The sequence below is a fragment of the Olea europaea genome, unplaced genomic scaffold (genome assembly GCF_002742605.1).
Source record: "Olea europaea var. sylvestris unplaced genomic scaffold, O_europaea_v1 scaffold3049, whole genome shotgun sequence".
Taxonomy (NCBI): domain Eukaryota; kingdom Viridiplantae; phylum Streptophyta; class Magnoliopsida; order Lamiales; family Oleaceae; genus Olea; species Olea europaea.
The window spans coordinates 44,055-57,608 of record NW_019249187.1 but is presented as its reverse complement, the minus strand read 5'-3'; the positions used below and the strand labels follow the sequence as shown (position 1 = coordinate 57,608).

Below are 13,554 nucleotides of genomic sequence, written 5' to 3'. Positions count from 1 at the left end.
AATCACATATTTATCAACTTTTATCAAAATTTACTAAAATTCTGATTTTAATCTCCCCTAAACGAGGGCATACTTCTTTCTTATTTTTTACTCCCTATTTCGAATTCATTAGTGCAGAAAGTTAGAACAGTCGTGCTCCCTGTCCCGAGTTGGGGACAGGTGGCGCCCCCCTATTGGAGGGTCGCCTGCCCCTAGCCGAAACCCCTCCACATAGCGCCCCTGTTTTTAACCCTGTCCCCATCCCAAGATAGGGAGATTTATTCAAGCTAGAAACATACTGTTATCAATGTATATTGTTCTTTTAACGCAAATGGAAAGGGTTTTTCCGTCATTCTAAAAACTACGCCTTAACTTTGGAATAAAAGGTTGAGGAAGGAGATTTTGGTAAAATGATATTTGCAATGTTGTGGCTAAGTTTCTCGTAATTCTTGTACAAGTCAGATGTGAACGGCGTTTCTGCCGTATGACAATGAAGCTTTAATATGGGGAAATAAAAAATTAAAAAACAAAATTTTGATAGGGAGATTTTGGTAAAATGATATTTGCAATGTGGGGTCTAGTAATTCTTGTACAGTACAATGCAGATGTGAAGGGCGTTTCCGCCATTTGATAATTGAGCTAGAATATTTGGAAATTAAAAAATTTGATAGGGACATTTTGGTAAAACGAGATTGTTGTTTGTTTTGGCGCTCAACTCCAGCGAAATATTCTAAGTGGAGGGACTTCCAAAATTTCATTAAAATTTGGGGTTAGAAATAGAATCTTTGAACCACAATTTTAATCAATGTCGTGTCAAGTCTATCAAGAATATTCAAATGTGCATCGCGTTGAGCTTTCATATGTGTCGTGTTACTTGTTTATACTTTATACAAATGTAATCAACATGTATCATTAAGAACGGTATTATTAATATTGATAGTAGAAATTAATGTATGTCCATCGACTTACTTGAACGTATTAAATAAAAATTAATAATATTTGATAGATTTTTACTACTAAAATTTAGATGGTATTAATATATATATATATATATACAGCAATGCTACCTGCACAGGCTCTGTGCCCATGAGATCCACATATGGGGTTCACCCCCCATGTGAGATACCCTGTACAGGCCATGTTGCATAGGGTCTGTGCAAGAGGCATTTCTATATATATATCCAAAGTTGACTAGGAACGTTTTATTTGCACAATCTTTCATAGTAATATTAGATTAAGCAACCAATTCACGTACTGCATTTGCTTCAAGATACAAAACTTGGCCATGTACTCCGATTTACAATCAAGTTCCCTTTTCATGCAAAGTGGGCTCAACACAAGTCACCATATTGAGGCTAAAGATTCATCGCTAGCATATCATGTGTAACTTTACAAATCAACGCCATCATATAATTTAGATAAAAATCAGATTTTTAGTATATTCTCGTAATAATTGATGGAATTTGTAGTTGAAAAAGTTATGAATCCTATAAAATGTATGGATAAAATTAATTGTTAATTTTGACAAAATTTTAATCAACAATATGTGAAAATTGATAACGAAACTTGTTCATAAATATCTTTGCGATGGCCTTATATACAACATGAATATGTTTGAAATGTTGCAGCCTATTGCTAGATGGGCTTGTGCTAATTGGTGGTCAGGTCAGGAGCATAGTTTAAAAGAGCATGCTCCGAATTGAAATTGTCACAAATGTTGTCTATGTAAATGTTAGTGTTCTGTAGTAGTGGTAAGGATATAATTAGCTCTGTCTATTCACATGACATTTGTGAAAATCGCAGTGAATAAATCTAAGGGAGCAGGAAGAAGGAAGACCATCAGATCGCTAAAGAAGGAGCAAGTCTATTTTTCGCCCCCAAGGCACATCTCCAAGTGGTAAAAGGGGAGAGTGGAGAAATCCAACTTTGCTTGAGACTGTCGCGTCAAGAATGCAAATCCTGAAATATAGATTTGGCTTTTGGGTAAGTGCAAGTGTACAAGCAACCTTCCACCCTATATCTTTGGAGGCATAACCTGCAATTTACCTCCTTCACGATACTCCAATGCAGAGGCGGTGGGGGACCCTTAAGGTTGGGGTTCAACCCTTTTTTTTTTCTTTTTTTTTTTTTTATTTAAGGAGCAAGTCTATTTTCCGCAAATTTGGTCCGCTTTGCTTGGTGCATATGCATATTTATACATGAACCAAAACTATTGATCAAGTTATTGACCGCAGGAGACTATGGGTTGTGTAGTGGAGTGTGGAAGAAAAGGGACAGCACTTGAATTTCTCACTGAATGTGGAAAAAATGATTATTACTAGTATTGGAATGAATACCCACATATTAAGGTCATGTTTGAGCCGTATTCTTTCAAAAAAAAAAAAAAATCTTAAACAGTGATTTGATATTATTTCAATCACACATTTTTCAATAAAATAATATTACACACAAATATAAAATTTTTATCTCATTTTTTAATCATACATTCTCCATCAATCTGCTATTCCAAAATACATTCTTTCAAAACGATGTGACTCAAAGACACACTAATAATATTTTTCTCAAATAGTAGTTGTAGATGTTTAATTTCTCGTCTTGATGATTGAAGGCTGAAGACACCTCTTGCCATGCCTCTATTTCCATCTTTTGAGATGGAAACAAATGCCTCGGAAAATGGTAATTCAGTGAGAGTACCAATCATTTCGGCCTTTTTCACGGGTTAGTCTCCAAATGTTTGTCACTTTTCTTATGATTAGAGGTGTAAAACGAGTCAACAAAATTACCAAATATAAAGGAAACAATGCATGGTCAGTTTTCAGGCAATTCAGAGGAAGTGAAAGCCAACACCGATAGATCAACATCACCTAATCCAAAACCAAAAACTCCAGAAAGATATAAAACCCCGAATGGAAGGCTGGCTATTTCTTCAACACACGAAAAAGACGCACCAATTATAAACCAGGAAAGGAACCGTCCAATCACACTTTGGTCGACTATTTCGTTAGCTAACAAGAAAAAGTTGAAAAATGCACCCATGCTAGACCAGAAAACGAACCAATCCAACCCACTTGTTATCGAAAAACTGCAAACTGGATCCAGTCCAGTAAAATCATTCAGCCACAGAAGGTGACGAGAATCTTGCTAAGGACAGGGAAGCATTTTAGTAAAGTTGTTTACGTCAAACAAAAGATCACGAACCAGTAATTGTAGTCTTAATTATTATCTAATTAAGCCCTTGCATGATTTTGATAAATATTATATTTTTAGTAGATTTTGATTTAAAAAAAATGATAGAATATATAGTGGAAAAGTTGTGAATTCCATAAAATATGTTGTTAACTTTTTCCAAAATTTTAATCTAATTTTTTAATTGAACCAAGCATGTGTTTGTCCCACATTTTTGCTTGACTAAAATGAGGAAATTGAACATTAGTTTGACACCATGGGTCCTCCAGTGCAGTCCCATTTACTGCAGTTTTTACTCCATTTTCCCACATTTGCCCTTTGAATTTTGAAAGGATGCTTGAATCTTTCCTACTTTTGGTCCAATTCAATGAGGGCAAAATGAGGAAGGTGTGATAATTTATAAAAAAATTTAACCCCAATCTTGAGGGGCATATCGTCCCGTCTCTGGAGTATCGTAAAGGAGGTAAATTGCGGTATGTGCTCCCAGCAGGCCAAAGAACAGGAGTTTGCTCATACACTGGTGTCCACAAAAAGTCTAATTCCATATCTCAGGAATCGAACCCTCACACTACGACTACCAGTAAGGTTGAGACTACCTCAATCCTATCTTTTACACCACTGGATTATGCCCTCGGGGCAAGGTATGATAATTTATATACATACGAAATGATGATCATGCAGCTAGACCCACCACGATTTGACATGAAAATGCATTAATAGGATAAAAATGGAGATCAAACAGGGGCCAAATATGGAACAAGTCTGAGAACTTGTAATGCATATAAAAAGAACGAGAATAGTGCAAGTTGGTATATGAGAAACGAGAAGTACTTGTAAAGAAAGTAAAACCTTAAGATGTTATAATCGAAATTTAGGATTCTATTTTAAAGGAAATTGTAACCTGACTAGGAAACCTTCCTACTAATAAAAGTGTCCAAGTCTACTTAGTTTCTTACCCATTGCAACACATTTCCACTGTGATTAATAAGAATTATCCATCACTGAGATGTCCGGTTACTTGACGGCTAAAAGTGTGATAATTATGGATAACATATTTTATAGTTGTTAAAAGAGTCAACATTGTGAATGAATCTTGGTTTCTATGATATTAGCAAAATATTCGTTGTATTATATCTATGTGCAATGATTATATGACAGATTATAAAGTGATCGTTGTCCTCTTTTTGTCTTAAAAAAATAAAAAATACTCTTCTCATTTTTAATCCAGTTTAATATTGTGCTAACTTACGCTTTTGAACACTGGCATGTTTCCAAAAAAAAAAAAAAAAGGTTGAACCCCAACCTTAAGAGTTCCCCACCGCCCCTGTCCTGGAGTATCGTGAGGGAGGTAAATCGCAGGTTATGTCTTCAAGGGTATATGGTGGAAGGTTGCTTGTACATTGATATGTATCCAACATTGTGTGGAGGGTTGTGACTAGAGGAACTGAGAGGATGAAAGGTGGGTCCTACTGCCAAGATAAGCTATATTTCAACTACTTCTGTAACATTTAAAATGAGCCAAACAAGCTCCAGGTAGTGCGGGATTCTATAATTCACAAAAAATACCTTGAAAATATTGCCTCACCATTAAAATTTAGAAAGTCCTTATTTTTATGGAATCGACACCAATACCAGTAAGTACCCTCAAGATATTCAAACAAGGCATTTTGGAATTAATCTGGGACTTGAAAAGGGAAATAATTGCATAGGAGTAGAAATATGTTCACATATTAGATCTCGTAAAGGAGCAAGCACGAAATAAAAATTAAATTTCTATATGGTCTTTTCCTAATCCTTCTATAATTTCTAAATAGGAAAATGAAATATTATTTTAAGTGGCTGAGTCTTAAATAATCAAATGGATTTATTACCTATCCGACTATTCCGAGTTTGAATCCCGGATAACCCTTATAACGGAATTTCAATCTATATCAGTACCATAATATCAAATTGATAAAAGTCAAAATATGAAAAAATTGGCACCATAACGAAATTTCACTCGACTTCGTCGGCTATTTATTTTAGTAACTAGAACAATGAATAATTCGTAAAATGTATTTACATTAGAATTCACAACTGCACTTTAGCAAACTTGCATTAACTACAATGTTTACTTCGCTAAAATGTTCATGAAAAAGACAAGGAACGTGCAGTCCGAATCAAACTCAGATCATAAATGGAGTCGGGGAGAATGTTGGCAACGCCATCGAATGGTTCGATTTCCTGCAAATTAACGCATAAAATTTGTTGCCATCATCATAAAAAAAATACGACAATTAAAATTTTTATTAATTTAAACGTCTCCTCTTTATTCATACTGAGACTTACCAGTAGTTGTCAAGGTGACTTGGTGGCGGTACAACCTGAGTAGTAGATTTAGGTTTGACTTTATGGTTACGATCAGATCTGGCCGTCCGTTGGTTTAGATCAGAAATTGGACGGTCTTCAGAAATTGCATGAAGATTGGGTTTCCAATTCCTGCAGGGTTTGATTTTCCTTACTCCACTTGCAGCATGTTCATGGCTGAAGTTTCTTGGCCAGTGCTCCACCTCTTGCCCACTAATGGTGGTCTCCGCCGCCGGACTCACTGTGGCTCCACCCCAACATAAAGCTAACTTGGTGAAGAACTTCATATCAAATGAATTTTCACTAGTTCTGTGAGTGCATAGGAGTTTGTATGTAACTCTACTAGATATATAGGAGGGATGGTTACCTGTCTTGCTACATGTACACTTTTTTTGATATTAAGTTTAATAGTATGCCACTTGTTGTACAACGAATGACAGTTTTAAAATGAAAAATACTTTTCCACCTATTCATTTTTGAATTTGTAAGTAATATCAAACTTCATGTACAACATGAAGTGTACAAGGAGCTTGCAAATTGGACGGTCGATTTTCTGCAATCATCATAAAAAATACGACAATTAAAATTTGTATTAAATATCTCTTCTTTAATCATATTATTGATACCTACCAGTAGTTGTCAAGGTGACTTGGTGGCGGTACAACCTTAATAGTAGATTTAGGTTTGACTTTATGGTTACGGTAAAATCTTGCTTCATGTACACTTATTTTGGACATTGATTGCAAATTCAAAAATGAATGGACGGAAAGTTAATTTTCATTTTAAAAATGGTCATTCATTGTGCGACAAGTGACACAATGTCAAAAAAAATGTACATGTAGTAAAATTGTTTCTCTTTATTTGTTGTCAATCGTGGTTTCGCTTAGCCGCCGTTCAGCACGTTGTTATTGTATTGGGTCAAATGATTTTTAATATTATTTTCTTTGGGAAAAATTGCAGCTACCGTCTCCAACTTTTTTTTTGCACTTCTATCCCTAACTTTTAAATTTTGGCAATGTTATTCTCAACCTTTCATTTATTGGCATCATCTTCCCATGTTGACGGATTCCATCCAAAAAATCTATTAATAAATCATGTACCACTCAAGCCAAAGGGAACTGATGTCAAGCTCAAAATATTATTTATGTAATCGTGGTTATGGAATTTACCATTACCCAAACATACCAGATTGACAATTGGGTTTTATTTTCTTCTCCATTATACTTCATTTCGATTCTTACATGAAAGTGTATATTTTCCTAATTTTGAAGAAAAAATTGGTTAATAGAAGTTGAAATTTACTTCAAGTCGATATATTCATATATATTAGTGTCAAGGAGCTTTAATAAGCAAGATTAGAGACGCTAAAATGAAAGACACACTTAATGCTAGGCTTTCGTTGTTGGTCCGGCTCAAATGATAAATTGAGGTACTTTTCTTAGTCATTTTAGTTGTGGCGAGCCCTTAAGATGACAACTTACTTGATTTTTTGTTTTTATTTATAAATTTTTGTCTTCTTCTTCTTTTTTTTTTTTTTTTTTTTTTTTTTAAATTTTTTTTTTTTTTTTTTTTTTTTTTTTTTTTTTTTTTTTTTAACACTTGTTATAGATTTAGATAGTATTTGATGCACTTTGCTTAATTTATCATGTGAGTCACACATTACTTAATTGATTCTTAGATGGAATCCTTTAGTACATGGTAGGGAGATTAGGCTTCACTTAGTGAAAAATATGGCGTCAAAATAAAAGATTGAAAAAAGAAGTGCAAAAGGAAATGAAAGTTGAGAACGCCGATTGCAATTTGTCCAATTATCTACGTAAGATGAGGGTAAACGTCCTCAAGTAGCACTACTAGATACTAAATTGGAGCAGCCTTTATTTTATATTCAATAAAAAAGTAACTATGAAATTACAATAAGATTATCTATAGATCAAGATGAATATTAATGACTGTTTACGAAAGTGAATCCTACAATTTTTTATAATATTAAGAATAAAAAAGGGTTAAAACTTCAATGTAATGTTTCATTGTGTTAATCAAGGGCGGATTTAGAGGCCCGCGAGCTAGGGTGGCCGCCATAGCTGTATTCGTTGAAGGGATTTTTTTTTTTTTTTTTTGCTGATAATAGATAAAATTTTAAGATTATATATTTGATAATTCATATTAACAACAAATTTTGTGTTAGCTTAGTTAGTTAGTTAGCTCTTTCATTATCGATGAATTGGAGGTTTTGTGTTCAAAACTCTTCAAGGGCAATATTTTTTATAATTTTTTTTATTTCAACAATTTTTATCAAAACAAATGTAAGGAATGTGATTTGCTATTTTCTTTAAACATATTAAAAACTTTACCATCATGACACTTATTGATTTTTAGCACATAATGTAACAAAATAATATATGTTCGATTTTATCGGTTTAATACAAGTAGAAACATTTTAATCGGTGCTTCGTCCCTTTTCTTGATTTCCTTTTTATTTTCTTTTTTTTCCTCTGATCAATTGATTTAAGAATTTAGTCAATTAATGGTGGATGAATTTGTAAGAAAATTGGTCTCAGTGTCATAAGAAATCTTTCAACAAAACTTATTTAATTAGGTTCCACTTTTCGTGCACAAAAAATCTATTGCGAGAAAATGGAATCATACAAGCACATAAAATTGATTTAAGCACATAAATAATTCAATTTTATTAATATAATAATGGTTGTTTAATTAACTTTAATTGCAAACTGAATATTGACATTTTGTTAATATATATTGCCTATTTAATGAAAAATAAATTAGAGCATTTTTCAGATTATGGAACGATTTTTTTCATCCAAAATGAAAGTTCGTATATAGTTCTAGTTTTAGTTCTAGTGGTGTATTTAGTTCTTCTAATTTTAATTCATATGATTTTTTGAATATTATTTAATTAAATATTAATAAACAACCCCACTATCACGGACATTGGTCATCAATAGTAAGCATTCAACGCTCGCCGTCCACCCTAACTGGACTCAACCCTAGGATTCACTCTAATGTTAATATTGTATATTACCCATACTAGATGCGACCGAAAGCCTGCGTGTCTTTATGTGATCGAAAGCCACAAAGGCAAATGTAGTCGCATAGGCCAAAGTTTTGGCCTCCAAATACTTTTTTTATTCCAAAACCCAATTTATTGATTTTGAAAAATAATTTCAACAATTTTCCACTTGTTCAATATTCAATAAAATTTCATATTCAAAATATACAATATTCATGCGGAAGAAATAAATATCTTTCGATTTGAATCTAACCATAATATAATTAGAACAAAATAAAGTTGAAATTAAAGATAGCAAGAAAGTTTTAAACTAATAATTTCTTGTGAGAATATCGGTAAGAACACATACAAACAAGTATCACATGGTTTCAAGTTTTTCAATCTCGCTTAGGGCTAATATAGCCTTACGCTCATCTCATTCAACGAACTTTTAATAGAGAAACTCCAACTCTCTATTGAGGCGGCACTACCTTGAAGTTCATCTGGTGAAATTCTTCTAGTGTCTTTGTTACTTTTAGAAATACTTGTACTTTAATATTGAATTTTGAAGAACCCTCATTCAAGTAACAACCAACATTATATTATTCGGATATGGTTATCGTGGATTGTATAATGTTGAAACTATTCACATATCGAATGACTTTGTTGTTGCCCTTTGAACCTATGAATTATTTGTTAAGCAATGATAGGTAAGGTTGTCATCATTGGCGAATCTTTTATTTTAAGAGTTTCAATCACATCGTATTCAAAGTAAATATTACTAAATCTCTATTTAAAAGTTAAGTTAATGGATTCGTAAAATTCTCAATTGACTTAAACATAATTTAGAAAAATTATTCCACTCTTGATTAATTTTCTAATGTAGTCATGTCTATGACTCATATGTTCAGATTTTCATTGTATACCTTATTGCATGTCTTTGCTAATGTGGCTTGAATATCTCACATGATGGATATTGTAGACGTATTCTTCGGTCTCAAAGGTATTTCATAAAGAAGATCATCTAGCCACTTAAATTCTTTCTCAGTATTTGACAAAGTTATAAATTCAGATTTCATAGTTGAGAGTATAATACATATTTGTTTATTTGATTTCCAAGAAACACCACCTCCTGCAAGAGTAAACACCCAATCTAAAAGTAGACTTACTTTCACCCATACTAGATATCCAACTAGTATCGATAAAATCCTTCTAATATAGTTAGGAATTTATAATATTTTAGACCTATGTTCTTTTTTCTTTTTTTCTTTTTTTAAATAGCCAAGAACTCTTCCAATGGCCTTCGAGTGTTCCTTGCTCATATTATAATAAATCTACTAACTTTACTAATTGCAAATGTTATGTCCGATCTAGTGCATTGAACTGCGTATATTAGACTTCCTATAGCATTTACATACTCCAATTGAGCAATTTCTCTTCCATCATTTTTTATAAGTTTTAAACTTAGATAAAAGGAGTGTTGAATTTTTTTATGTTCAAATATTTGAACTTATTAATCACATTCTTAATATAATGTGATTGACTTAAGAAAAACCAAACTAGTTTTTTGTAACTTTGATAACCAATATGGTATCCACTTGTAGAAGATCTTTTCGTCTTAAATGTGGAACATAGAAACTTCTTCATGTCTTTGATTCCATCCATATTGTTAGGAAAATGTTGTAATTGGCAATCTGTGACCAAAAGGACCAATTTGTCAAGTTTGTAAAGTCAAGGACTAATTTGTAAAGGTCTAAAAGTTCAGGGACTTGTGTTGCAATTTAGCAAAAATTATGGTATAGGTCTAGGGTAAAGTTGGGTGCCTTGAAGATGAAAACGGTGCTAGATCAAGCTAGAGTTTCGCCCCGACCTCGCTCGAGCCTAAATAACAGAACCTATCTCGCTAGAGTTTTGCCACTGCTTCGCTCGAGCGAAAGTGCGTCGCTAGAGTTTCGCCTGCACTTCGCTAGAGTGACAGTGCTATTCGAATTTCGGTAATTTTCCTTCCTTGCAATTTTTAGACACTTCATACTACCAAAAACGACCTCATATATATTCAAAAGTCCCGTTTTTCATACACAACCTTTGAAAAAACACAATTGAAAGATTTTTCCTCTCAACCAAAGGATCAACTTCATAATTCCTTCTTTTCATCATATGTTTTATTGAAGAAAAAATATCAAACACCTCTTAAAACAAAATACCTTTCAAAAATCCTCACTACTTCCAGAAGATCGACTGATTGAAATTCGGGAAGGAGATTGATTGAAGAACTGGAGTTCTTGCTGATTCACGGGAAATAGAAGAAGAACAAGGCTGAGATTTTGGCGCAGATCTGCAGAATCCAGGAGAGATTTGGTTGATACAGTAAGAAGGTCAGAGTGTTGTTAGATACAGTCATGTCTGGCGTACTGTGAGTTGAAGTCTTCTATAGTGAATCCCTACTGGCTTGTACCCAGAGTTTTACCCAGTTGGATTTTCTCTGTCAACAATTTGTTGAGTTATTTATTACTTTCTGTCATTTTTAATTCAATTGGAAATTCAACATAGGTAGTTAAATCATATGAATGAATCTGAACAAAGTTTAATTTATGTGACTTGTTGTTTAAGTTGATTGAATTGTTAAAATCCGCATAAACACCTATTCACCCTCCCTCTAGGTGTTGTTTGGGTTGAACTATAATCTTTTCACATATGATTGCTCATAATCAACATGTCATCAATATACAAGCTAACTTGGTGAAGAACTTCATATCAAATGAATTTTCACTAGTTCTGTGACTGCATAGGAGTTTGTATGTAACTCTTCTAGATATATAGGAGGGGTGGTTACCTGTCTTGCTACATGTACACTTTTTTTGATATTAAGTTTAATAGTATGCCACTTGTCGTACAACGAATGACAGTTTTAAAATGAAAAACACTTTTCCACCTATTCATTTTTGAATTTGTAAGTAATATCAAACTTCATGTACAACATGAAGTGTACAAGGAGCTTGCAAATTGGACGGTGGATTTCCTGCAATCATCATAAAAAATACGACAATTAAAATTTTTATTAAACATCTCTTCTTTAATCATATTATTGATACCTACCGGTAGTTGTCAAGGTGACTTGGTGGCGGTACAACCTTAGTAGTAGATTTAGGTTTGACTTTATGGTTACGATAAAATCTTGCTTCATGTACACTTATTTTGGACATTGATTGCAAATTCAAAAATGAATGGACGGAAAGTTAATTTTCATTTTAAAAATGGTCATTCATTGTGCGACAAGTGACACAATGTCAAAAAAAATGTACATGTAGTAAAATTGTTTCTCTTTATTTGTTGTCAATCGTGGTTTCGCTTAGCCGCCGTTCAGCACGTTGTTATTGTATTGGGTCAAATGATTTTTAATATTATTTTCTTTGGGAAAAATTGCAGCTACCGTCTCCAACTTTTTTTTTTGCAATTCTATCCCTAACTTTTAAATTTTGACAAATATTATTCTCAACCTTTCATTTATTGGCATCATCTTTTCATGCTGACGGATTCCATCCAAAAATTCCATTAATAAATCATGTACCACTCAAGCCAAAGGGAACTAATGTCAAGCTCAAAATATTATTTATGTAATCGTGGTTATGGAATTTACCATTACCCAATCATACCAGATTGACAATTGGGTTTTAGTTTCTTCTCCATTATACTTCATTTCGATTCTTACATGAAAGTGTATATTTTCTTAATTTTGAAGAAAAAATTGGTCAATAGAAGTTGAAATTTACTTCAAGTCGATATATTCATATATATTAGTGTCAAGGAGCTTCAATAAGCAAGATTAGAGACACCAAAATGAAAGACACACTTAATGCTAGGCTTTCGTTGTGGGTCCGGCTCAAATGATAAATTGAGGTACTTTTGTTAGTCATTTTAGTGGCGGTGAGCCCTTAAGATGACAACTTATTTGATTTTTTGTTTTTATTTATAAATTTTTGTCCTTTTTTTTTTTTTGGTTTTTTTATGTTAAAGATTTAGATGGTATTTGATGCCCTTTGCTTAATTTATCATGTGAGTCACGCATGACTACTTAATTGATTTTTAGGTGGAATCCTTTAGTACATAGTAGGGAGATTAGGCTTCACTTAGTGAAAAATATAGCATTGAAAAAAGAAGTGTAAAAGGAAATAAAAGTTGAGAACGCCGATTGCAATTTGTCCTATTATCTACGTAAGATGAGGGTAAACGTCCTCAAGTAGCACTACTGGATACTAAAATGGAGCAGCCTTTATTTTATATTCATTAAAAAAGTAACTATGAAATCACAAAAAGATCATCTATAGATCAAGATGAATATTAATGACTGTTTACGAAAGTGAATCCTACAAATTTTTATAATATTAAGAATAAAATAAGGTTATAACTTCAATTTATTATATTGTTTCATTATGTTAATATTGTATATCAATATTTGGACCTTTGAATAGCTAAATAGGGTTACATTGGAGGATAAAAATTGGGGGAAAATGTCATAATATTGTATTAAGTATCATCAAATCAATTTTCAGACCTTAAGTTTTAAAAATACAAAAATCAGGTATTTATTTATTAATTAAATATATTCTATTAATTAAATATAATAAGGTCACAATTATACAATTAATGGCTACAAGTTCATAATTATATGTCACGACTTATTTATTGATCACATATTATCAAATTAATTTGTCATAGATTATTTCGAGATCACAAATAAAAAATTTATAGGTCACAATTTATTTCATTGATCCCAAATAAAGAAAATATAGGTCACAGTTTATCTATCGGTCACATATTTTCAAATTTGTTGGTCACAACTTCTTTTAAATTACAAATTATTGAATTTTAAGGTCATAATTAAATAGTTGGTCACTATACCAAATAGTGAGTCATATACCATTGTCATCAATACGATCATTACTACCACTACGACCACTTGCAACCACTCTCACAATGTCATTGTCGCCACCACCGCAAATACCATAACCCCACCACCAATAAACTCACCACGACTA

General features: G+C 32.6%; 1 protein-coding gene across 1 annotated transcript; it reads right to left on the bottom strand.

The window, feature by feature from the left end:
• Nucleotides 1-5,158: 5,158 nt before the first annotated feature.
• Nucleotides 5,159-5,809, bottom strand: LOC111384931. The gene is made up of 2 exons (XM_023009278.1): nucleotides 5,494-5,809; nucleotides 5,159-5,388 (listed from the first exon to the last, which is right to left on the bottom strand). Exons 1-2 carry the CDS (start codon nucleotides 5,796-5,798, stop codon nucleotides 5,331-5,333), a joined length of 363 nt encoding a protein of 120 aa, XP_022865046.1. The 5' UTR covers nucleotides 5,799-5,809; the 3' UTR covers nucleotides 5,159-5,330.
• Nucleotides 5,810-13,554: the final 7,745 nt, after the last annotated feature.

Coding starts and splice junctions, on each gene's coding strand:
- LOC111384931 (XM_023009278.1), bottom strand. CDS start 5,798: ATGAAGTTCTTCACCAAGTTAGCTTTATGTTGGGGTGGAGCCACAGTG. Junction 5,389..5,493: donor AGTCACCTTGACAACTACTG/GTAAGTCTCAGT, acceptor GTTAATTTGCAG/GAAATCGAACCATTCGATGG.